Source organism: Tetrao urogallus (assembly GCF_951394365.1).
Source record: "Tetrao urogallus genome assembly, chromosome: 3".
NCBI classification, from domain to species: domain Eukaryota; kingdom Metazoa; phylum Chordata; class Aves; order Galliformes; family Phasianidae; genus Tetrao; species Tetrao urogallus.
Genome location: NC_136815.1, coordinates 53,863,665 through 53,887,260, shown reverse-complemented (window position 1 = coordinate 53,887,260; position 23,596 = coordinate 53,863,665). Strand labels below are relative to the sequence as shown.

The 23,596-nt window shown below is 34.2% G+C and overlaps 1 protein-coding gene across 1 annotated transcript in view; it reads right to left on the bottom strand.

Annotated features, from left to right (window-relative positions):
* Nucleotides 1-23,596, bottom strand: part of CCDC102B (coiled-coil domain containing 102B) — a gene marked incomplete at both ends in the record, with an annotated part of 100,582 nt that overhangs the window by 59,876 nt on the left and 17,110 nt on the right. Inside the window, one exon of the mRNA XM_079533710.1 lies at nt 12,138-12,359. Within this exon, the coding sequence (XP_079389836.1) occupies nt 12,138-12,359 (222 nt within the window). The remainder of the gene's footprint in view (nt 1-12,137; nt 12,360-23,596) is intronic.

Genomic DNA, 23,596 nt, shown 5'->3' with positions numbered 1-23,596 from the left:
TTTTGTACTCCACTTAAGACTCATACCCTGAACAAGAAAGCTCCCTAACATCTGTAACAAAGACCTTTGAACTCCACTTGAATACAGTGCACAGCTAACAGGGCAAAGAGGAGATATATCCAAAATTCTCTGAACAAATGAGCACCTCAGCATAAAACAATTATTTTTTCTTGCATGTTTAATGCAACTACGCACAGTCTTGAGATATATCTTAAGCTAGATACTATCACGCTAACAAAAATATTCATTTTGCCACTTCATATAAATAGGGTTATTCTGTCTTAAGTCATTCTGCCTCATGCCTCCCTATGAATTAATGCATATTTTAGTTCAGTTCATTTCAGCAGTTTCACATAGCTGTTGCACACTGACCACACATGCAAAAGTTAAAAACATCCTTCTGAGTTGGTTTCTACACAAGTTAGTAAGGTACCACAATTACTGTAAATACAAAGTCACACACTGTATTAGAACAGCATATTAGTTTATTCACACATTCTAATTTATCTATTCTGCCTAATCAATTTCACTCTTTGTAAACTGAGTGCTGTCCATGTCGAAGTACTGTGGTAACATTGGCAGTATGTTTGTTTGTTTTCTTTGTTTTGTGATGCTTTCTTTTCTTAGGTTGGTTTTTAGTTGGTTTTTGTGTGTGTGCGCACACGTGTGCAGTCCTTGCAGTAACCACACAAACATCAGTCTAGAAAGATAAACAGATAAAATTGAATCCTGCATGATTTTGATACTTTTGTAAAAGCCATTTAGTTTGTACACTGTGGTGGAAAGAATTAACAATAAGCAGTCTTTAGAGCACATCTAAAGCTTTCTTGCAAGTAATATCCCACTATGCTATTTCAGATCTTTAAAAAGAATGTATGAAGGATTATTCTTCCCTCAGATTACCTTAGAGGTTCTCTAATGTATATCTTATGAAACCGGCAAGGCACTTCTGTCAGCTCTCTAGAGGACTATTCTAAAGCAGAATAATTTTCCTGTCAACTTTTGCTGTGTTGTCAACAGAATTATTCCTAGTTTGACAGCAGGCTAGGGTAAAAGAGCAAGAGGATGCAATACACTGAAAAAGTAAAAGAAGTTTATAATTGGAAGTCTTACAGTACTTCTCTTGGTTTCTGAAGGATTCATACAGAAACAGAGCACTACTTTGTAAAGTTTCTGGTTATCACATTTATTTTATCATCACTTCCCATCTATTTTTCTAATATCAGCTATTCATCCTTTCCCAGAAAAAAAAAAAAAACAAAACCAAAAACCCATGCCTTCCCTACTCAGTAGGAATTCTTTGATCAAACTTTCAACTTCCACACAATGATTTCCTATCGTACTGATCTCTTATTTGTTTCTTGCAACTACTGCTGTAGTACAAAAACTTTAAAAACCATATTTGTAAGTTTCAGTCTTATACTATATGGGATAGGTTGCACCACATCTTCCTAAAATTAAACAGAATTATAATCAATGAATCAAAAGATAAGCAGTAGGTTCCTAAACAAAGGTATAAAAATATTAGCTTTTTAGGGAAAAAAATAAATAGGCGCAGACATTTTCAGACAGGAGTTACTTCAAGAGGGAAAAGTAATATACTGAATACTTATATTCAGTTGTTGTACTTACTGTCTTCTGTTTTAACAATTTCATAAATAAGTTAAACATTAACCTCTTTTCCTATTCATTTCTACCATATGTGCAATCAGTGGAGATCAAAGCTCTTGAAATAGAAAAAGACCTAACTATGCTAGACTGACACCAATATTACTGTAAAAACTGGCCTGAAAATATGTTAATATGCTAATGCAATTAAGACCATAGCAGACAAAAATGAAAACAAAGAATGCACAAACAACAAAACTCAAAATATGAGTGAATAATAAACCACATCTTTCACTTATCTGTATCTGATTTGTACATGTAGGATATTGGGTAATGTGTTAGCATCAACAACTTGTGGCTATTTCAGACCACACAAGAGAGCCGGTTGCTATCTAATCTATAGACCACCCTAAAAACAAAGAATTATTGACAAGCCTTGTTTAATACATATTCTAAGATGTGATCTTTGAGCAAGTTAATTTATTAAGTTTCTTACGCTTTAAATAGGGAATACTGCCAAGTTTTTTGTTTGAACTGAAGTATAATCATAGTGCAGTGATACCAATATTGATAGATCAGTATTTCTTTCTCTAGAGACTGTTTACAGAACATCTGTCCTTATCTCAATATTTCTCAATAACGCATAACATGAAATAATTCATGAGTTTCTGTAAAGGTAGATCTGCAAGTTCAGTGGTTTAATATAATTTGAAAAACAAAGCCACCAAATAAGAAACAGACTGTATGATCACATAAGTTCAGCTAAACATTTCTGAGCAATAGGTAATATTAACCACAGGATATATTAGGAAATGCCACTGTATCCTGTGTGAAATTTCTAAATATCAGTTTGGCTGATTGTATAATACAGTTCCCATTTCTCTAGGGCCAAACTGAACAGACAGTACTATAGGGTGAGAAATTCTTCAGACCAGTAGAACTGTTGAGAAAAACAAAGCCTTATAATTATGTCCTCAGTTTAAAGACAGATATGAAATACTCCAACCTCCATTAACATCCAGGTTATACTTTACCAGCCTACCCAGGTTATATAAAAACAGGGCTCCTTTTTCAGATACTGAATAAAAGACTTCATAATAATTTTCATATTAAACAAAACATACACTGTGTAGAATAAGGAATTACATAGTATGTATTTGGAATTTTCTTATTTCAAAGTCCATAAAGAGAACCTGCCAAAATAAGCATTTTTTTCTTATGAGTGATTTGATTATTATGCTATTTAACTGCATGAAGATTAAAAATCAACTTGTACTTGAGCTCTGGAACTAGATGATTCACACTCTTCCAGTGATTCCCAGTGATTACAAAGCATGTTTTCGGACTCAGATGTAGAGGTTGTAAACTATTCATAAGTTATGTAACAGGGCTATATTTTATAGATTGCCTTATCTGTCATTCATATTAAATATTTGAGGTTAAGCAAAATTCCAAAGCTTTGTACTTCCCATGATTCATATTTTATGAGAAAAACTATTTAGTTATTTTTTTTCTTCCTGTTTAGGAATAATTCAATGGTCAAATAAAATTAAAACAAACAAACAAACAAAAAAAAAAAAAAAAAACCACACAGAACTTCAAAAATTGAAATACAATGTACATTTTCACCACACTAGCTAGAAACTACTTTCATAACAAATCTATTTGTGGCTCGGAATACAGTTCCAAACCAAGCAGCTTTATCACAGCCTAGATATCAGTTCAATTTTCCATTTCTCAGCTGTTGTGGCTTAACCCAGCAGCAGCTCAGCACCTCACAGCTCTTTGCTCCCTTGCCCTGCAGGTAGAACAAGGGAGGGAAATAGAAATGAAATAAAACTCATGGGCTGAGAGAAAAACCAAGACGTATGGAAATAACAATAAAAAAGACAAGAATATATACAGCTGCAATGCAATTGTTTGCTATTTGACACACAGCACCAACATGGCAGCCAATCACCAACACGAAGACACCCCTGCCAATGGCTACAAGGCAACCCTCAAACAACAATCGGTCCCAGGTGACTGCCCACAGCTTTATGACCTTCTGTATCATGTTACGTGGTAAGGAATAACCCCTCAGCCTAATTCAGGCACATGCTCTGACTCCACACCTTCTGCCGCCATGCTGTAAAGGCAGTAGCTCCTGACCACAGCCTGGTCCTAAGAGCACTTTTATCTCTCACCAACAACTAAACATTGGCATGCTATTAACACCAGGACACAAATTTATTATAGGAAAATAAATTTTTGCCCTATTCATAATGTATTTTATTAGAAATTTTGGATTTATGGAGTAGATATTTTCCAAAATTTTAGAATTATCATGGTTTTATGTAAATCGCTGACAAGAATGCACCCAACAACAAAACAGCATTATTAATAAAACCTGAGTCTACAAAGCTTTTATATAAGCAGTTGTTATACTGCTTACAGGAAAAAAAAAAAAAGTTCTGTCTCATATGTTTAATGCCTTTTTGAATGATCATCCAGTTTCTAAAATGTAAGATACAATGATAACCCCAAAATACCAATTCTGATTTAAACTGTAAAGATCACTCTCATATCTATCAAACAGAACTTCCACGTGATACATAAACACACTATGATACATTAAGGAATTTTTAGATGTACCATCTACTTATAAGAAAAATAAGTAATACATTCAAAGATAACCACACATTTTCAAGTAGTCTTTACAGTCCAGGAACTAATGCAGAAGTGTTACTACACACCTTTCCATAGCATATGATAAACTTAAATATTAATATAGAAATTAAATATTAATTTAATTAAATTAGTTATTAATATTAAAATCTCTTAAATATTTTACATATATTTCCTGAGGGAGATAAAAGTACCATTGAAAATTGACTATTTCTAGCAATTTTTCTAACCTCATTTTTTCACGCCTCATGTTTACATATAGATAAAATAATTAGTTTAAAACCTCACATCATATGTAAAAGTTATGATGTAAATAAAATTTATATTAAATGTTGGGTTTGAATATAAACAATTGGGCCTTTTCTTTTATCAGAACAACAATGAAACTTTATTTGCCAAGTGGTGACAGTTAAAAAGCAAATTTCTTTAAAGAAGCAGAAAACATTCCCTGCATTTCTGCTGATTGAACTTAGATCACAGAATACAACACAGAACACAAGAATGTATATTTCATACGTTAGTGTTGAAAAACACTACTGAATACAGGCTGAATCTGCAGTTGCACAAGTGTTTCAGCAAGGAGACCAACAGCATGATTCTACTGTTTTGCCCTGAGTATCTTTACTGTCTGAGCAGTCTCCCATACACATCTACTTTCAAAATGTGCCTCTTACTCCCATACATAAATATACTTCCAAAATTTACCTCTTAATCGTGAAATTTTTTTCTTGAAGTAGTTACGGTAGTAATCCATTTATTTTCGCTTATTTCAATCTATAAAACTTCCTTTTGACTTTGTATTCTTTATAATACACACTGCATTTTGAAACTGGTAGAGAACCGTTTCCAATCCCTTCCTAATCTTTATTTTATAAGATCTGTTACCACAGTAGTCAGCACTATGAAGCAATTTTCCAAATCATACTTCTGTAATGCAGCCAGATTCCTTTTTGTTAGATCACTTCATCTTGTCATTACTCCCTTTGTTTCCATGTACTTTGTAAACAAGAGACTCACTGCTTAAGTTTATCTTTAATGAAGTTTTCATGTAGGAAGACTTGAGTGTTTGAAACAAAGCGTCAACAGCTTTCTTCTGAAGTTAGAGGGATTTTTAGAAGGCAGACTCTCACTAGAAGGCATGAATATAATGACCTCAGAGATTTTAATAACAATATCCTTTATGTAAATTGACATCATTTTACACCAATGAGGCCAAAGACAGAAAGCTGCCAAAAGCATTCACTCACACTCAGTTGTAAATTTAATTTCTTGTGAAAAAGCACTATTTTCAATCATAGTATGTGGCTTCTGTATACATGATGAAAAGTAAATGACTAAGATAATTCAAAACTGCAGACACCGTTACACCTAGTAATCATAAAACCACAGGAGTGTGAATGTAGAGTAACCAATTTAAACTTAATCAGTTCTAGACCATTAGACTTGGCAAAACGGTATTTCTGCTCAACTATACTAGAGCCTGCTGCAGTCATTTCCATTTGAAGGTCAGCAATTTCCGTTGTTGACCTTCAACAACACATAAAAAAATGATAAACAATGAATTTATTCAAATAACAGTCACAGAATAATACTAAAAATAAATCATATTTAATCAGCAGGAAGACAAAAGGATCTTCTTGGTATTTCCATGAATTAAATTAGACTGTGCTGAACCTCCCCCCGTGCAAACACTTCATAGCCTCTCTGCCATGGTCTACTACTGATACAATCATTTGTGGAATATGGGGCCTTTAAGGGCACACTCCCTAAAGCTTGGCTGCCTGGGCTCAGAACCAGTGTAAAAAACCGTGTACCTGAGGGCTTGCCCCTGCTCCTCTCTTGGGAAAGATGCCAAGCAAAGCTGTTCTCTAAAGCTCTGATGGAAACCCTAATCAACAACTCCATCTCCTTCTCTTTGGAGCTTTTATGCTGAGGCTCCCATAAACTATGCCTGAGCCTCAGCCCCACCTGCTGTGCTATGAGTCCAGCCACACCTGTACTGGGCCAAATCAGCAATTAATTTGGGCCTCAGCTGTGCTGACTGGATTACTAGTCTGGAAAGTCACTAAGAACTTGTGTAGTGATCTTAATTTTCAACTGACCTTGTCCACCACCACATAACCTATCTTCCCCATATGTTATAGAATTGAGTAAGGTTGCTGATTCTCCTGCCTTTGGTAATGTGTTCAGCTCTAGTTCCTCTTTTCTTACAAAACGGATAGCACTCTGACATACAATGGAAGACATTTGACACTGATACCAAAATTACAGTATCACAACATAAGAGACACTCAGAAGTCCAAATACTTACAGCCACACCTTAAGCATTTACAGGCAACGTATATATAAACAGTCTCTATAATCACCTTCCGAGTTTCAAAGATATCTTGCACACTACAGTAGCAGATAAAATTATTTTCTAAAAAATTCTCAGAAAGACTGTTACAACTCCGCTCAAACAGATTATATTCACAATAGCGTATGTAATTCTGTACTAAAGAAATGAATTTTCCTTTCATCGTGGTTGTTGCTCATTTAAAATACATATTTGGTAATATAATAATAAATAGCATTGTTAAGAAGCATGATTTCAATAAGTAACAAAATGTTACCTGTCTGAAAAAAAAAGCAGAGAAACAACTTGCAACGTGATGGAAAGTGCAGCAATGACAGCATAGAAGTAAAGTCCTAGGCTACAGCAAGCAAGGATGTGCTCAAACGCACCAGCCAGAGATGCAGAAACAAAGGAAAGAACCCGCTTACCCTTAGAAGGCCTCAGGTATGCAGGGATCTCCAAGACAATACCCTCATCTCCATTGCAAGCCCTTAAATGAGGTCTGGGAAGGAGGGATCCTGGCTCCACCCCTTCCAGTGGCTCAGGGGCACTGCATACATCTGAGCTCCCCTAGGTTGGCCCTGCCTTCCCACCAGGCGGTCAATCACTGGTTGACTCAGAATTTCCACTACACAGGTTGAGAAATGAAAATTGAATGAATCAAGAAATGAGAAAATGTGTGTAATACCGAATGAAAAAGATACAGTAATTTTTCCAAATATCCCAATTAGAAACTGGATAAATCAGTGTTAATTTCCATGTGTAAGGGCCAACTGATTTCTTGATATTTCAGAATGTAGGGAAGGTAGGATGAATAGGGAAAATAATGATGAAAAATATCTATTATATGGCAATAACAGATTAAGAATGTCATTAAGTTGTTTTGTTTTTTTTCTAGTGTATCTACTTTTCAACATTATTTAAACATAGAGATTAACAATTCTAAATATTCTTCACTTAAAAAAAAATACATATATATATATATTCCACAATGTTTCTTCATTATTAAGCTCAGATGTAGGATTTTATTTGCCTTTTAAGGAACAGCCTTTGCCTTCACCAAATATTAGACAGAATTCTGTACAAGCTATCTTAAAAACAAAACAAAACAAAAAAACCACAGGACTTTGAGATGCAACTTTGATTACTTCTGGTATATCAACTCTTATTTTTCTTCATCAAAAATTCTTTGAAACAGTGACTTCAACGTCCCTAAACTGAGTAAAGCAAAGGGTGAGATAAGAGGTGTTCAGCTTTATAATGCAGTATTTATGCCATGTGAGGATTACTCATCTCCAAAGTATACAAAAAACATATTTTTTTAACCATCCCTTCACAAAATAAACATAAATAATATATTTACCAATTATTATTATTTGGCACAAGATAATTTTAATGCGGTTCTTAAACTCTAATTTATTCATAAATATATAGATTGAAAAATGCTAGAAAATACTATAATGAAATGATAATCCTCTTAATAAACAATCAGAATTACACGGATGAAACAACTACAACTCTACTTGGATGAGTACAAAAAGGCAAGCATCAGACCTAAATTAGAATGTTTCTGATTACATTGCTCTTTCTATACTCAGAGATGGATAAGAAAAAAGAAATCTCATGAGGTTTAGCACTGAGAAGTATCTTCTACATAAACTTGGCTAAAAGATTTAGAAAGGCAGTTTCAGAGAGAACTGAGAGCCAGGTCTCCTCCGTGAACATAATAACCCAAGACAGCTGCCTTGAAAGCAATGAGTAAAGTGAAACACATAAAAACAAACCATAAGGTAATTCAAACATCTACTGCTGGCTGTTCAAAGAACTGAGATTTCCAAAGCTGGAAACAAATACTGCAACCTACATGTCAGAAATATAAGTACATGTTTTCAAGTGTAACACAGGATAACAACATATTTATTTTTCCAGTGCTGACAAATGATGCCCAGAATTTTACTGAAGGTTGAATTAGGCCCTTTTTTTTCCCCTTGAAAAGGAATTTGTCAACAAACAAACCTTAAAGACTGTTACTTCAAAGCAGTCATTTTATTAAGTATGAAGCATTTCACCAGAAGTATAATTAAGAAAAAAAAAATCATATAAAACAACTGTATCCCAAGTGGTAATTCTGACAAAACATATTGCATTTGAAAAATCTGCTAAGGGAGCAAATTGTGCAACCATTGCTGCTTAACCATCAGAATAACCATTTCAGAGGTCTGCACTGAAACAAAGATAATTCTCCATTGGATGAACAGAGCTCAGTGAAGTATCAAAGTGTTTAACAATAGTACCATAATGCTCTCTCAAGTATTATTTTCTGACAGAGTTAAAACTATATTAAAAATTTAGCCCAAGAGATCTGTGACATAGAACCAGGAATGAAACACATAGCAATTATTTTAAGCCCTTACTACTCAAATTTCTCCTAGGCAAACTACAAAATTCCATCTGTGTACTGAGGTGCCTCTTTGAACGCTTTTGGCAGACCGCATGCATTAAGACAAGGGCTACACAGACACAGACCTCTGAATGCTGTTGACAAGGTAGCAGTTTGCATATACATTTTTGTGTCTGGCTGTATTCACACTAGTAAATCAGCACAGCAGATGATGGTAATCATAGAATCGTTAAGGTTGGAAAAGACCTCTAAAATCATCTACTCCAGTTCTCCACCCACCCTCGGTATTGCCCACTAATCCACATGCCTAAGTACAACATCCACTCTCTCCTCAAGCAGTCTGCAGCACTGAGTGCAAGGCTGAGGCTCATGCAGAAAAACGTGCAAACCTGGGTTTCACCTGCTCCTGTGGCCCCTTGATGCCACTGCAGAAATTATAGTCTCATTCAGGATACTGCCACAAAAATGAAGTCCTGTCTGTGAAACGGAGTCACAAATCTCTGCCAGACTTTCTCCTAACCTGACTGCTGGCCCCAGCCATGCACTGCAGCAGGTCCTTTGGAGTGTGCAGGAATCGGCTGTATCCAGTAGAGGGCAACCCCGGCCTCATTTCACAGATAAGCCAGGCAACACCCTGCTACCAAAACACGCTGTGTAAATCCACTATAGGCATACCATCTTGTTTTTCAAAGTATTTATGTAAAAAAATGAGTGCCCCCTACTTTTGAAAAAAACAAGCCTGAAAGGCTGATGATTTAAAAGAAATCTTGCTAAATAATGTTAGTGTAAAATAGCTTCATAAAAATACATGCTGGCCATAATCCCATCTTTAAATCTATGCAACAAAATTATAGTCTTGTAATATTAAAATTTGAAACTAAATAGAACAGCAACAACAAATAGTCCATGAATACAGTTTTCTGTTCTGTACTCGGGTCCTATACTAGTCAGCTACAAAACATATATAGTGAATAAAATGTTTAATGACTACCTATTGGCCATAATATTTAGATACAGTACAGAAGAACTTATTCCCCCAAATTAATGTATAAGTTTTTCTAAGGGTGATATTCACAGCGGAAATAGAAAATTTCTTTCCATAAAGGCCATGTTTGGAGTATTGATCTATGCAATCAAAAAACTCTTTTTCTTCATCTTATCTTTTCCTAGGTGAACCAGTTAGACCCACTTAATATTTATTCCCATGCTATTTGTAAAATCATACAGCTATTAATTTAGATGTTTTTCTCCATTCCAAGATGTATAATCGATAAAACTGGATAGTAACAATGTCTGATCTCAACTGTTTCATCAATTCTACTCATCTTGTAGGACAGGAGTTAACCTTTGAAAAACTGCACATGGAAACATTTTCAATCAACATACTGCCTGCTAAGAATAATGCGAAGGCTTCACATTTTGTGCAAAATACAGTAATAATATTTTTTTTGCTCAGAAATTGAATTTGTACAAGCGGCAAGAGATTCTATAGATATGTGAATATTAAGATAATTGTCAACATGAGATCTTTTACACAAGAACATTAGAACTTCCCTTCTGTGTTTTGATGCCATGCCTAATATTCCTTAAACTATTAACAAAGGAAATAAGTTGTTACTAGTTATTTATAACCTTTCAAACTGAGAATCAACCACACATCAATTAACAACCCCATGTGCTATTCTAAACAACTGGATTGGATCTCACATATCATCTTGCAAATGCATGTTTTGGAAAAGCAGGAATATAAGGTAACTGCATTTTACTCTGCAGTTAATTCCACGACACATTACCCAAATCCCTTTTGTCTACTTGAGAAGTAAATCTGTAATCATCCATAAACATCTAACCATCAGCCATGTCTCACAAAAATTCTTATGTGCTCTTCTAGTCCTCCATAGAACATATGATTTTATTTGAACCCAAACTACCATCCAAGAAAAAAAGGCTTTTGGGTTAGCAGCCAGACATTCTTTCAGGTTATTGATGGTGCTGTTCTGTGATTCTTGTGGAACACAGAGACAAACAGCTACAAATGAATCATTTCTCATCCTATTCTTTGGATGATAACTGTTAACAAGCTACCAGATGATGATTTACATATTTGCAGTTGCCAGTGAAACGTCATTTTTAATTTTCTTATTGAAAATGATAATAAGTTGTTTCGAAGACAATCTTATTCTAATGTGATCTGCTATGAATAGGTACACATTGCACAGACATCCATTTTTATGATAAGGAAGATGCCTGCACACCATATTCGCCTTTTGACTTTGACAAAAATGATGCAAAGTAGTCTCCAAGCGTGTCATGATAGTAACAGTAAGAAATACCACAGATGTCTAATATTCTTACAAAACTAACATTTTTTTTTAAAAACAGAAGAACAAAATGTTGAACTAAAATATATTTTAGTTTTATATACTGAAACATGGTAACATGTGAAGCAGAAATACCCCTTTCTGGTCATATCTCCAAACTCAAAAAATCAAATTACTTTCATTACAGAGAAATCACAAAAATCTTCATGTGATATGATATGAATTGATACAATAAATGTCACTAAAGGAAAATTAAAAGCAGATGTTCATTATATAAGAAGATATTCTATTAGGTTAAGTGCAGCTTGCTGCTCCTGAGCCATCACAGAAATGCACAAAAATCAGTTACATTTAAAAGCAGACTATAGGTACAGAACACCTCTTCAAATCTCTACCAAGATAAATTACTTGTTTTCTCTTTCCTAAGAAGACATTCAATATTCAGAAACACTGAGAAACAATTTGCCACGCAACTTTTTTGCTTTGATCTTCATCGGGATCCTGTATCTACCAAAGTTTACTCAATCTCTTTAGTTCCTCTTAGTCATTATTTTCACTCCTAAGTTTTCTTGTCTAGCTTGTCAATTCCACTGGTTCTTTTTAAGAATGAAGAGATTTCTCTTTCTTTTTCTATACCCTACAGAAATTCACTGTATTTTAATTGTGCAGGATTGAGATGCACAAACACAGACTTTTTCTCCTGTACAGACCTTGTTTTAGGGACATATTTTGTCATTTGTCAGTATGAAATAGCAGTTCTACATGGGAATGCTCCCAAAGCAATGAAGCATAACAATGTACGTACCTTATTTTTAACTGGCAGATTACTTTGTGCATTTTGATGATCATTTTGATGATCACAAGTCAATTTAATTGGTACTGCTTTATTTTTCATCTCCAGAAGTTCCTGAATTTCTTTCACTTGCAACTTCAACCTTCTTCTCTCTTCTTCCAAACTTTGCATTTGTGCATCAGGTCTCTCTCTCTTTCCCCATTCAGAGGTATTCTCAAACTGCCATCTTTCCAGCTGGGAAGGATTTGGGGGCAGAGTGGGAGAATGACCAAAGGAGGAAAAGAAAGAGAAGTATGATAAAATCTGTTTTTATAGGATGAAGCTAGCAGCCTCATCTCAAAGCAAGGTGATATCTTAGAATAAGTCTAAGATATAAGCTTTTGCAGTAATAAAATCAAGAGCTGCAAAACATGAAAAAAAGGATAATTTTAACATATAGTTAACTTATATACTTATATATATATATAAATCTTTTTTTTAAGAATATTTATTAATTAGATTTTTTTTTTTAAAGGGCTATGTAAAAATGGAAAAAATTAGAAATGCTATGCAATCTTGCTTTTTTTTTTTTTTTTTTTTTTTTGTCTTTCACCTTGGGCAATGATTGTGATTCAGCTGCTCCTCTTTCTCTCCATTAAAATCATATCAAGAGAAAACAACTTATAAGCATGAAAAAATTCACAGAAGTAACTGAATGACATTTTCTCTCAAAAGTAAAATAGCTTTCTAACAGAGGTTGAAGAGCATCCAGATAGAAAGAGCAAATGGAATAGCATATTCCAGCATTTTGTCTAAGTAAAGTTCTCCCTTAGCAAAAGCAGACATTGACAGTGAGTAACAAAATTTAATCTTTCTCATATCATTTCATTGTATTTTGTATGCCATTGGAATTTTCTTAAATAATGAGCAAAGGCATCCAGAAAAGGATATGTCAGAATATAAAGCTGAAATTGGCCAGAAAAATAATATTCATTTAGTAGCATGATTCAAAATGGAAGTGAGCATGGAAAGAAACACATCAACCATCCATGAAATGTTTCCTAGAATTCTTAAGAAAATATTTGAATTGCCAAAAGACAAGTGATCTTTTGAAATATATGTATTGTATTAAAAATGATATATAAAATTCAAATATAAATAAATATTTTCTAAATCTCTCTAGTGAGAACAAAAACTATAATTGATGGAAAACATAAATCGATGTATATTTTTCCAGATATTTCTCCAGCTACTATTCTAAATATGGTAAACTGGAGTCCCAGAAAGACCAAGCAAAGTAGGAAGAAAGAGAAAATAATGAGGTTTTTTTTTCTCCACAACTGTCCTTTACCAATAATGAAAATGAGTGAAAGAAAAACAGTAATTCTTATGATTCACTGTTCCCACATACAAGTTAGAACTCACCATGAGCTTCCTTTTTGAAAATGAGATCTGTAATACACAAAGATATATGTAATTTGGGCATGGGCACCTTATTAACAAAAGGAATAACGGGAAATCAAAGGCAAAAGAACTCTCAAATTACAAGAGAATACCTATTTAGCAATTAATTAGAGTCAAATCCAAATTCAGTTTCTAAGTTCATAAATACAGAGAATGGGTGTCAACTAAAGAGTCGGTTGTCAAAGTGTTATAAACTGAATGGATTATTTTTTAAGACATTTCACCCTACCAGCAAAAGTTACTTCCTCAGACTGTTCCTTCTCATCGTGGATCACTCATTTGAAAAACAAAACAAAATAAAACAAAAAGCCCCTCAACCACTCTTGAAACCCTGGTCAGTCTTAATGGTAGTGTTTGGAGAGAGGTCAAAAGAGTTCTTAAAACTAAAACGGGCCTTTAGTCTAAAATTAGGTACAGTAGCAAAAAAAAAGAAACATATTCCTTTTATACTCTGCATCATACTAAGAGATTATCTGGGAAATAATTTTGACTTTTCAAACCATTACAATACTCAGCAGCCACAGAACTGTCTTTGTATACACAGCTACAAAATTAGTCACTTGGTTAATGTTGTTTTTTTTTGTTTTTTTCCTTTTTTTTCTTTCCCCGATCTTGGTATAGAAAGATACAGTAGAGTGAAAAGCCTACATGTTCTACATTTATGCCATCTCAGTCTTTAGTACTACCTAAATAAATTCTCTAGAATGTGATAAGCTTCTGCAATAAAATTAAACAGGGAATCAGGGATTTAACTTTTTTTCCATATGATCTTTCCGAAAGTGACAGAAGGAGCCTACGATGTTAACTCCAACTCTAAACAGAATGTTAGATGCCCGCATCCGTAAACTCTATCCAAAAAATATGCATACAGTAACTGCAAAATAAAACATCGCATAGATCTATTTACTATCAAATTATTTTTCCCTCACGTTGTTCTGATTTATAGTATTCAACTACTGTTTAGTGGACTACAATCACATATACTGTATTTTTGTTTAAAAAAAAAATAAAAATCTCAGGTATAATGTCTTTAAAGTACCCATGAAAGATTTGGAACACAAGAAAGACCTAAGTTTCTTCAAAGCATCTGCCAAAAGATACAAATTCTAAGCCTCGAAGTTCACCTTTTCACAGTGATGATGCTAATCAATACCAATTCATTTTTGGCTGGCTTCACGTAGAGAGAAATCACAAAGCCATCCAAGGTTGAATTTCAGTCAAGTAATTAAGCACAAGATGACTACTAAGCCGAGAGGTGATGTCAAAGATAAATGTACTTATCTCTGTGTGTAAAAACTGAATTCATTGCAGCCAGGATGTCTAGAATCTCATGTCTATAATAATAATTTTTGACATTTAATATATTAGATATACAAAGATCTCTAGAACAAAGTCACAAAATGATTTTGTTTATATATCTTTCATGGACAAGATTGGTACTGTTTATTTTAATATAAATAATTGCTGAGCAAAGTATTGGAGCTCACATTTTCTTAAATATTATATTAGCTTATTTTCTGAGCGTCAGTAGTTAACATTTGTTTGTTGTTCACTAGAATTTTCCCAAACTATATGCTTATTCCAAACAGCATTTTTCATATAAAGCTCTCCAAAAAGGTACTTGCTCTCTCATTTATCTTTGGTAAATAAAGTGCAAAAATGTCAGGTGCCAGATATCAATTTTCAGATTTCAGCTTGGACCACCATCTTCACAAAGTCATCACATGTGATTTTTCTCTGTCTCAGTTAAAAAGATAACTTTCTCATGAGAATTTATCTCTGACACATTCACCATGCATTCCTAATTCCACTCAGGACCCAAGTCTTGCGTTACAGCACACTCGACTTGCAGCTCCAGGAGTTCAGCTTGCGGCATCTAAGGCCAATTAGCTGATGTGAACTATAAAGAGCAGGAAGAAGACTCAGCAGAAGAAGTTTACTGACACTTCAATGCTGTTTTTAAATTAACTCTTTCCCTTTCAGTCCCCGCCTGAGCAATGCCTGATTCTGTCTTCATGGCCCATTGATCCAGAGCTGCACCCCATCCTTGACCCATGACCTACACCAGCCCTAGTTGCTGTGGGCCTATTTAATGTTATGGACCCAGCCCTGGTTACCAACACCAAGCTCATTCAGCTTTCCTGGGTCAGATAGTGTGGGACTGGGTCCTGGCCTGTACCAGGCATGCCTCAACCTTCTGCTCCTAGCTCTCCTTCATGTAGGATGCAACCTGCCACCCACTCCCTGAAACCACCCCAAACATTCCAGTTATTCATAACAAAAAAGCAAAGAGGTGGTTCAACCCTTGAGTAAAGTGCCTAACAGCTTGTGTTAAGAGAGGAAAAACTAGGAAAATAAATTTCAGAGACAGTCTAGATTGGTCTTTATTGTTTCACTAAAACCAAATGTTTTGACAATATTTGAAAATAATCACAGGTATAATTTTCCCAAATAGAAACAAATAAGAGAGTGAAATCATTTACTCAAACTTTTTTTTTTTTTTTTTTTGAAAACCTGTATGTACATATTTACAGTTAAAACAATAGCAAAAGAAATTTTTGTGAATGTAATATATGTAGGCTGCAGGAAACTCAGGTCATGATAACTCTAACTTAGGATACTTCTGGCCTGCAGAATAACAAGTTCAATTAAAGACATAAGTCCATATTTGCAGAAATGAAATGCAAAATAAAAATATTCGCTACTCGATAATTTTCCAGTGAGATGCATGAGTCCAGTTTTATCTCTTCTTTTTTTACTCAAGTCATATTTTCAAAACAATTTTAATACCTGCAGCAGTATTGGTATTGAATGTGTGAGAAATATTTCCTATGCAAGTTCAACTACTTGAAGGAGACTAAAGCTAAGCAAAAGGATCAGGTCTGTAATGTTAGGAAGAACAAGAAAAATTTGTATTTCATGATCCCTCTCATAGCATATTTTGCTAAAAGTCTTGCAAAATTGTTATGAAGTTTCAGAATGCATTCAAGTCTGTTCAGCCCACTTTCAGATACTGTAAAAAGGATCTTTTTATAACTTCCTGCTGTAGCTTCTGGAAAAGATTAAATGCAATAACTAACAGCAGCGTTAGACATTAACTCAGATTTTTGAGAACAAATCCTCATTAAAATAAAGTAAAACAAAATAAAACCAAACCAAAAAAACTTCAGGAATCTGATTCCCTCTAGAAACAAGATTTGGGATGTTTGTTCTTTAACTGAAAAAACTCACCAACTTCATTTTCCAATTACAAGTCTTTACAGAAAATAAGATTTTCACTAAAACAAAAGAAAACAAGTAACAATATGCTGATGAACTCTGTACACAGACTCAAAACTGTACTCCTGAAGGTGCTCCAAGAGATCTATTCCCCCTCACTGAATTTAATATTACTACCACCCCACACACTTTGGAACTGTATGATCTACTCCTTTCTGCACTGTTTCAAAAGACTGAAAATCACCTAATCCACTGCACAAGTAGCTTGTGCTTTTCTTTCCACTTTTCTTTCCACTGCACAGCCAAAGACAGTTACAGTGAGACCAATACGGGAAGATGGGAGAGCATCTAGAGGAACTTACGAAGGTAAGCCAAATGCTACTGAAAAATGAAAATACTGAAAAATGCAATAAAAGGCAAACGCTCAAGAAACTGTTCAATGCTCAAGTTACCTGTTTTGAAACTACAGAATAAAATTTCAGTGAATATGCATCTGTACATAACATATGTATGAATATGTGCACACACACACACACGCACAGACATCTATATTTCAATAAAGAGAACTTTGGAAAGTAAGTATTTCAAATATAAAGAACAGAGATCCTGACAAAACAAAAAACAAAACAAAACAAACAAACAAAAAAAAAACAAAAACAGACAGAAACAGGAACTCCTCCTGATATGGTTAAATTAAAGAAAAAGTTCTTAAAGCTATACTTTTGTTTAAAGCAATATAAGAGTTCTTGAGGTTTAAAGAGTTTCACTGAAGATTTTTCTCTTTCCTTTAAGGAGGATAGAGTAGGATGGAGGGCAATGCCTACCCATTTTATAACGGGTATAATGATAACAAATACAGGATGAGAAAGAAGAAATGTAAAAGTTTGGATGTGATTTCAAGTGGAAAGTGGAAAACTCCACACACAAATCTTTCCAGGAAGTTTAAAAAAAATACAGTATTCAGGGTTTTTTTTGTTTGTTTGTTTGTTTTCTTTTTGTTTTTAGCACATGGTTTTGTTATTTTCTGTAAGACTTGGAAAAGCGAGGAAGGTATTTTAGATGCTTCAGGCTGTCAAAAGAAAGTATTTAAAACAAAAATGGACAGAAGACAAGCATTATGGCTAGGAGCTATGGTTTTGATTTTATCTGGTATGGACTCACAGTGAGATCAGAAACAGAAAATGTTGGTTCAACAAGAAATCCTCTGTGGTGCTTTTTAATAACAGCATTTTCTGACAAATATTCTCCAGGCATCTGTGCAAAAAAAGAAACCAAACATTTCCTCACAAGATACTTCACATTACATGCAAAATCTTTTTCCCAACAGAACTGGTTAACAACAGAACATTTTCATTTATCTATTTAAAGTCTAAGCCTTGCTCATCCAGACTGAAACATCAACTTCTAATACTATCTGCCTGCCTACTTATAATCGATAGGCAAGATGAATATGACCTATAGACCCGTGACCCAAAGAAACATGAATTACTGTTTAATAAAAAGAAATTGCCTGTAGTATCACTCAAATATCTGGACAGTAACTGCTGTCAGACCTTGGCAATCCTTGGCTATGAGTTTACCTAATCCCTGTGGACTTCTCTGGTGATAACCATGCTGGTGGCTGGCCTGGCACCAGCCGCAGAGATGGCTCTGCTCTTCTTAGATTCTGAGGCACTGTGCCCCTTGTGCACTCCCTCACAGGGCAGCCTGCCCTTGCTGAACCCTAGCAGTTCTCTAACGAGACCCCCGGAAATTTTCCATATCTTGGCAGAATTTCATATTCTGAAAATCAGTAGGAAAAAAAATTAAAAAAAGATTGCCTTTTAGTTGCAATTTCCTATTTTCATATATTTTAATTTACAATTGAATTCTGAACTCTAAATTAAAAAAAAAAAAAGAATTAAAGTGAGATAACTAATCAAAATCTAAATTTATGTGGGCAAGTTGATAAGAATATGGTAGCATTAAAATCTGCCTTCCTAAAATCACCTGTGAAATACTTCTGTCACTGAACATTCATTATCTGTTAACATATGAAGTTTTACTTTCTATTTTATTATTCACAACCTTTCCCAGCTTCACATTTTCCAGCAATAGCAAGCAGCTCTTCCTTATTTCTCCCTGAGGCTCTTGGAACTCCATACCACTTGACTTAATTTTGTGTTCTATATGCTGAACTGCATTCTTTATTAGAGTAATACCACTTCTAATCTGTGGTACCAACATATTTCTTCCTAAACAGAACAGAATTATTCTGTCTGGGAATTATTTTCAATTTAATTTTCTGGAGGGAAATTCTTATTTTTTGCAGGTAGACTGCTATCAGCACAGTCATCTTTTTCCCACATGGAAAAAATTATGAAGCAAAGGGAAAAAAAATCTGAATTAGAAACAAAATTTTAAAAAAATCAACAGGTATTTTTATAAATTTTGAAGGAAATCTATCAAAAATTCCAGTTGCTAAAACTACTCCAATTCAAAAAGATTCAAGAAGAATTAAAACATATTATTTTTGATGACACATTATATTTGATGTCCTATTTATTTGACTTAAGAAAAAAGATTCCTCTGAGTATGGCAGCAGTGATGCAGTACGATTCAACTATCTTTTGCTATGTACATCAATACTGGCATTCAGCTTATACGGGAGCTCAAAACTATTTTGTTTCTAAATTACATACAGACTATGCAAGTAGAGCTATCTACATTGTTTCTTCTTTGATTTTATACAACTATTTTTTGATCAGTATATATTTTGGAATGTGTTTACAGTATAGGATACATGCAGTCACTTTAATAGAGGACTTCATACCTCCAAAGCATGGCAAAACTTTTGTTCTATAGCATAGCTGTGGAGTTTCTGAACACAGCTGTTTCCTAGCAAATCCCTCCCACAGTAGAGCTTTAATGTTCTTATTTGAAGATAGGAACTTGTCTGAAAAGCTAATAATTAAAAAAGATCTGAACTCTAATCTATTAAAAAATGCCTTATGTACTGACTCTTCCATTTATAATAAATATTTTTGTTCAAAAATGCTTTTAGAAAATTCTTGTTAAGTAATACATATAGAGGTTATTAAAAACATTTTTCCAGTTGACAAAAGCTGTTTCAGAATGTGGATTCTAATATCAACAAATTCTACCTCTTATTTTTCTACTAATAGATTTTTTCTATTAATATTTTTCTATTAATTTTCCTTAGATGACTACAGTGCCATTCCACTGCATACCTTTCCTTCAGAAACATGTAAGAAGACAGATTTCACATGAGGAAGATGCTCCTGTCTAAGTGGATAGGAAATACTTTACTTTGTCCTGCAATGCAACTATTTTGGTGCATTTTATTTCTTTTGAGATTGCTACTCCTGGAAGACCGTAAGAGCTTGGTGGCAACTGCAAAGGCTCTTGACTCTGAAAGGATTCACACCTGCTTACAAGCTCAGCGCTACTGTGCACAGGTGCAGTGGCAAGAAAAATCATTACTCACAGTGTAACATGAGGCAGTTTTTTAATGAATATTTACAGTATGTGAGTCTGTTTATATAACTTTTTTGCTTGCCATCTTAAAAAAGTAATCAAATACTACTAGAATGAATAGCCCCCTACCACAGGAAAGGTAAGACAAATGTTATTTCCCTTTTTATTTGACAAGTCCCTCGATATGTAGTATAGGAAAAAAAAAATTATTCTGCTTTATTTCTTGTTGTAAGCAAATCTGCCAAGAACTCTAGTTAGTCCATCAGAAACTATACTGATAAATGAGAAATGTTATCACGCCTGACAATATCTTGAGGCAGAAAGACCTGCAACAAACTGAACTTTTAATGAATGTTTATATTCATAACAGCACATTTATCTGAGCCCCAGCATGTTTAGTAATCAAATATTTCTTCCAGTACTACTCAACTGTTTAAGTCTGCAGAAATCTGATATTATTACACTATTTTGACACTATGTTGACATTAAAGAAAAGTTGCTGATCTATTGACACTTATTTTTATTCTTCCCATTTACTCACAGAGAAAATACTTTTGGTTGTATAGCTGACTTACTGAAAGAGTGATCTTTGCAGAAATATATGATGTTCTTCATACAGGCATAAAAATATATAGGCTGAAACTTTACAACAATCATGGAATAACATTCAAAGTATAAATACATTTGAGAAACAAAAATGCTTAGAGTGAGCTGGGGGAATTGCTCTTCACCTCATAGATCTTTCCATCCATGTTGATTTGTCATTGTTTTTATCATTTTCTTTTAAATGCAATTTATATTGACTTCATATTACGTTAAGTAAACACAATAATAGAAAAACTAGAAACTGTATTCACTTCACATAATCCTTAATGCAGCTTTTGCAGTCTGCAGTAAGATGCATTAGCATAAAGGACAAAAAAGATAGGATTATCTGGATGCCATTTGCTACATTCACCTCTCAAGTATATTATCTGTGTTGATCATTATGTATCTGGTGGATAGCAAAGAATTCACGTGATGATGTTTAAAATCATCCTGCTGATTTCAGGACAATCTACTATGCATTCAAAAGAACACTTTTTATTATTATTATTTTTTTCTTTTTTTCACTGAGTTTCAGGGAGAATTACCTATTATGTCTCTCCAAAAATCTAGTCACCAATCATCTGAAAAACTTCAGAATAACTACTTTGACCTCTCTAAACTTTTGGAATCAGTAACAAAACAATTGAAACATAATGTGCTATTTTTTACTGTCCTTTATCTTATTTTGAGCATAAGAAAAATATTTACATTTTTCATGTGGAAATAAAAATAAGGAAGTTGATAAGGAAATGAAACATCCATATGTTTTGATTATCCGGGTTACTAATTTCAAAAATATGTAGTTCAAGATGCAAACCTCATTCCCAGTATTTCCTAAGAATACTTGACATTTTTCCTGTCAAAAAAGGTCTATTACAGTTAAGAGAAGTCACAGAACTGAATCCTAGGCCACATGTCTCTAAGAAAGAACATTTTATTACCATGAAAGCTAATGCAACTTCTTTCTAAACAAAAATTTAATTAGCAAAACTAATAAAAATAAATTTAAAGATAACCATTTCCATACACTTTGCAAAACAAAATACAATATCAGCTTTATCCCAGTGTTCACTTTTGGTGCAGTTCTGTTTCGCATTTTTTACTATAAATATTTCAATATTTAATCACCATTCCTGCTTGGAGAGCTCTCAGATTGCATACATATTTGCTGTCAAAATGTAGCAGACTATATATGTGCATATATCAAAATAAAATATTTCAGTAAGAACTTTTCCTAAATTTCATCATTAATATTGATGCTGACCGAAATAGTCAGTGCATTTAGTAAGTAAATATTCCTGACTGAAGTTGAAAGTATTCAGTTAAGTCTCTCCTGCAGTTACTGGTCACTTGGTCAGTGATCATCTGAGGAATCTCTGCACAGCTGCAGGACTAACTGTCCCTTTACTACTTTTTTTTTTTTTTTTTTTACTTTTATCAAACTCTCAGACCTCAACAGAGCTTCAGAAGGAGGATGCAACTCTACAAGCATCAGGCTGTAAGGAGTCCTTGGGTCCTCTCACTGGGGCACACATTCTCAGAGGCTGCAGGATGTGTGCAATCATTGAGGGGTTGTGCTTCCATTTGGAGGAGCTTTGGGGAAGAGGCTACCACACTGTGCAGCATTAAAGAGGATGAGAAAGAAATGGATCAGATCTTCCCTGGGACCCCAAGGGGAGGTTGGAGGAGCAGGAAAACCTAAAAACTTGGAAGTGGAAGAGTGTAAGAAGCCAGAAACAAAAAGGAAAGTAGGCAGCAGGAAGCCTGCAAGGTCTTTCAGCTTATCCAATATTGACTATTTTGTGACAGGTGACAGGAAGAGGGGAAATGGCCTTAATTTGCACAAGGGTAAGTTTAAGTTGGATAACAGGAAAAACTTCTCTGCAGAAAGGCTTATTAAGCACTGGAATAGGCTTCCCAGGGAGGAGGTTGAGTCACAGATTTGTTTAAAATCCATTGCTAAATCAGGGACATGATTGTTAGAGCTCGTTATTGTTAGGGTAGTATGGTTAGGTCGTGGTTGGTCTCAATGATCTTTAAGGCCTTTTCCAACCCAAGCAATTCTATGATTCATACTAGCCACTTCTAAAGGCTTCCCAACTCCTTTAAATTGTTCAAAAGCCGTACACTTCTAATTCCACTTTGAGTATGCACACAAATCTGAAGACACTTATTCTCAGAGGAGTTCATGATAGCAGAAATCAAAGTTGAAGTCTCATTCTCACGGGAAGAAAAGCGTACACACTCAAGACAATACTTACACAAATGTGAATAGAAAATATTTCCAACCGAATTCAGTAAATCTGCACTCATAAGTTTCATATTAGCCATTCTTTAACATCTTTTGACATGAAGGATATTTTTTGAATAATGACAAAAAAATCTCAGATTCAAGTGCTTCCTGTAATTGGAGACTGAATCTAGACTCCTATGGATTTATGGGACATCTACAGTATCTTTCTGTAGAATCTTTAGTAATGCACATTCTACACATAATCATTTTAGTTTTTGTTCTACTTAGCAAAATATCAATGATTAGATAAGCACAATAAGCATGATCTCATATAAAAATGGCATGTATAACATGCTCATTTGCTATATTACTACATGCATTGATATCTGAGATGGTTTTAATGACTTAATTCTCAAACTGCATTTCATTTTTTGCCTAAAGCAGAATATAATAATTATAGCTTCAACTAAGAATAATCTAAACGTACCAAAAAAGAATGCGAGTAATCTAA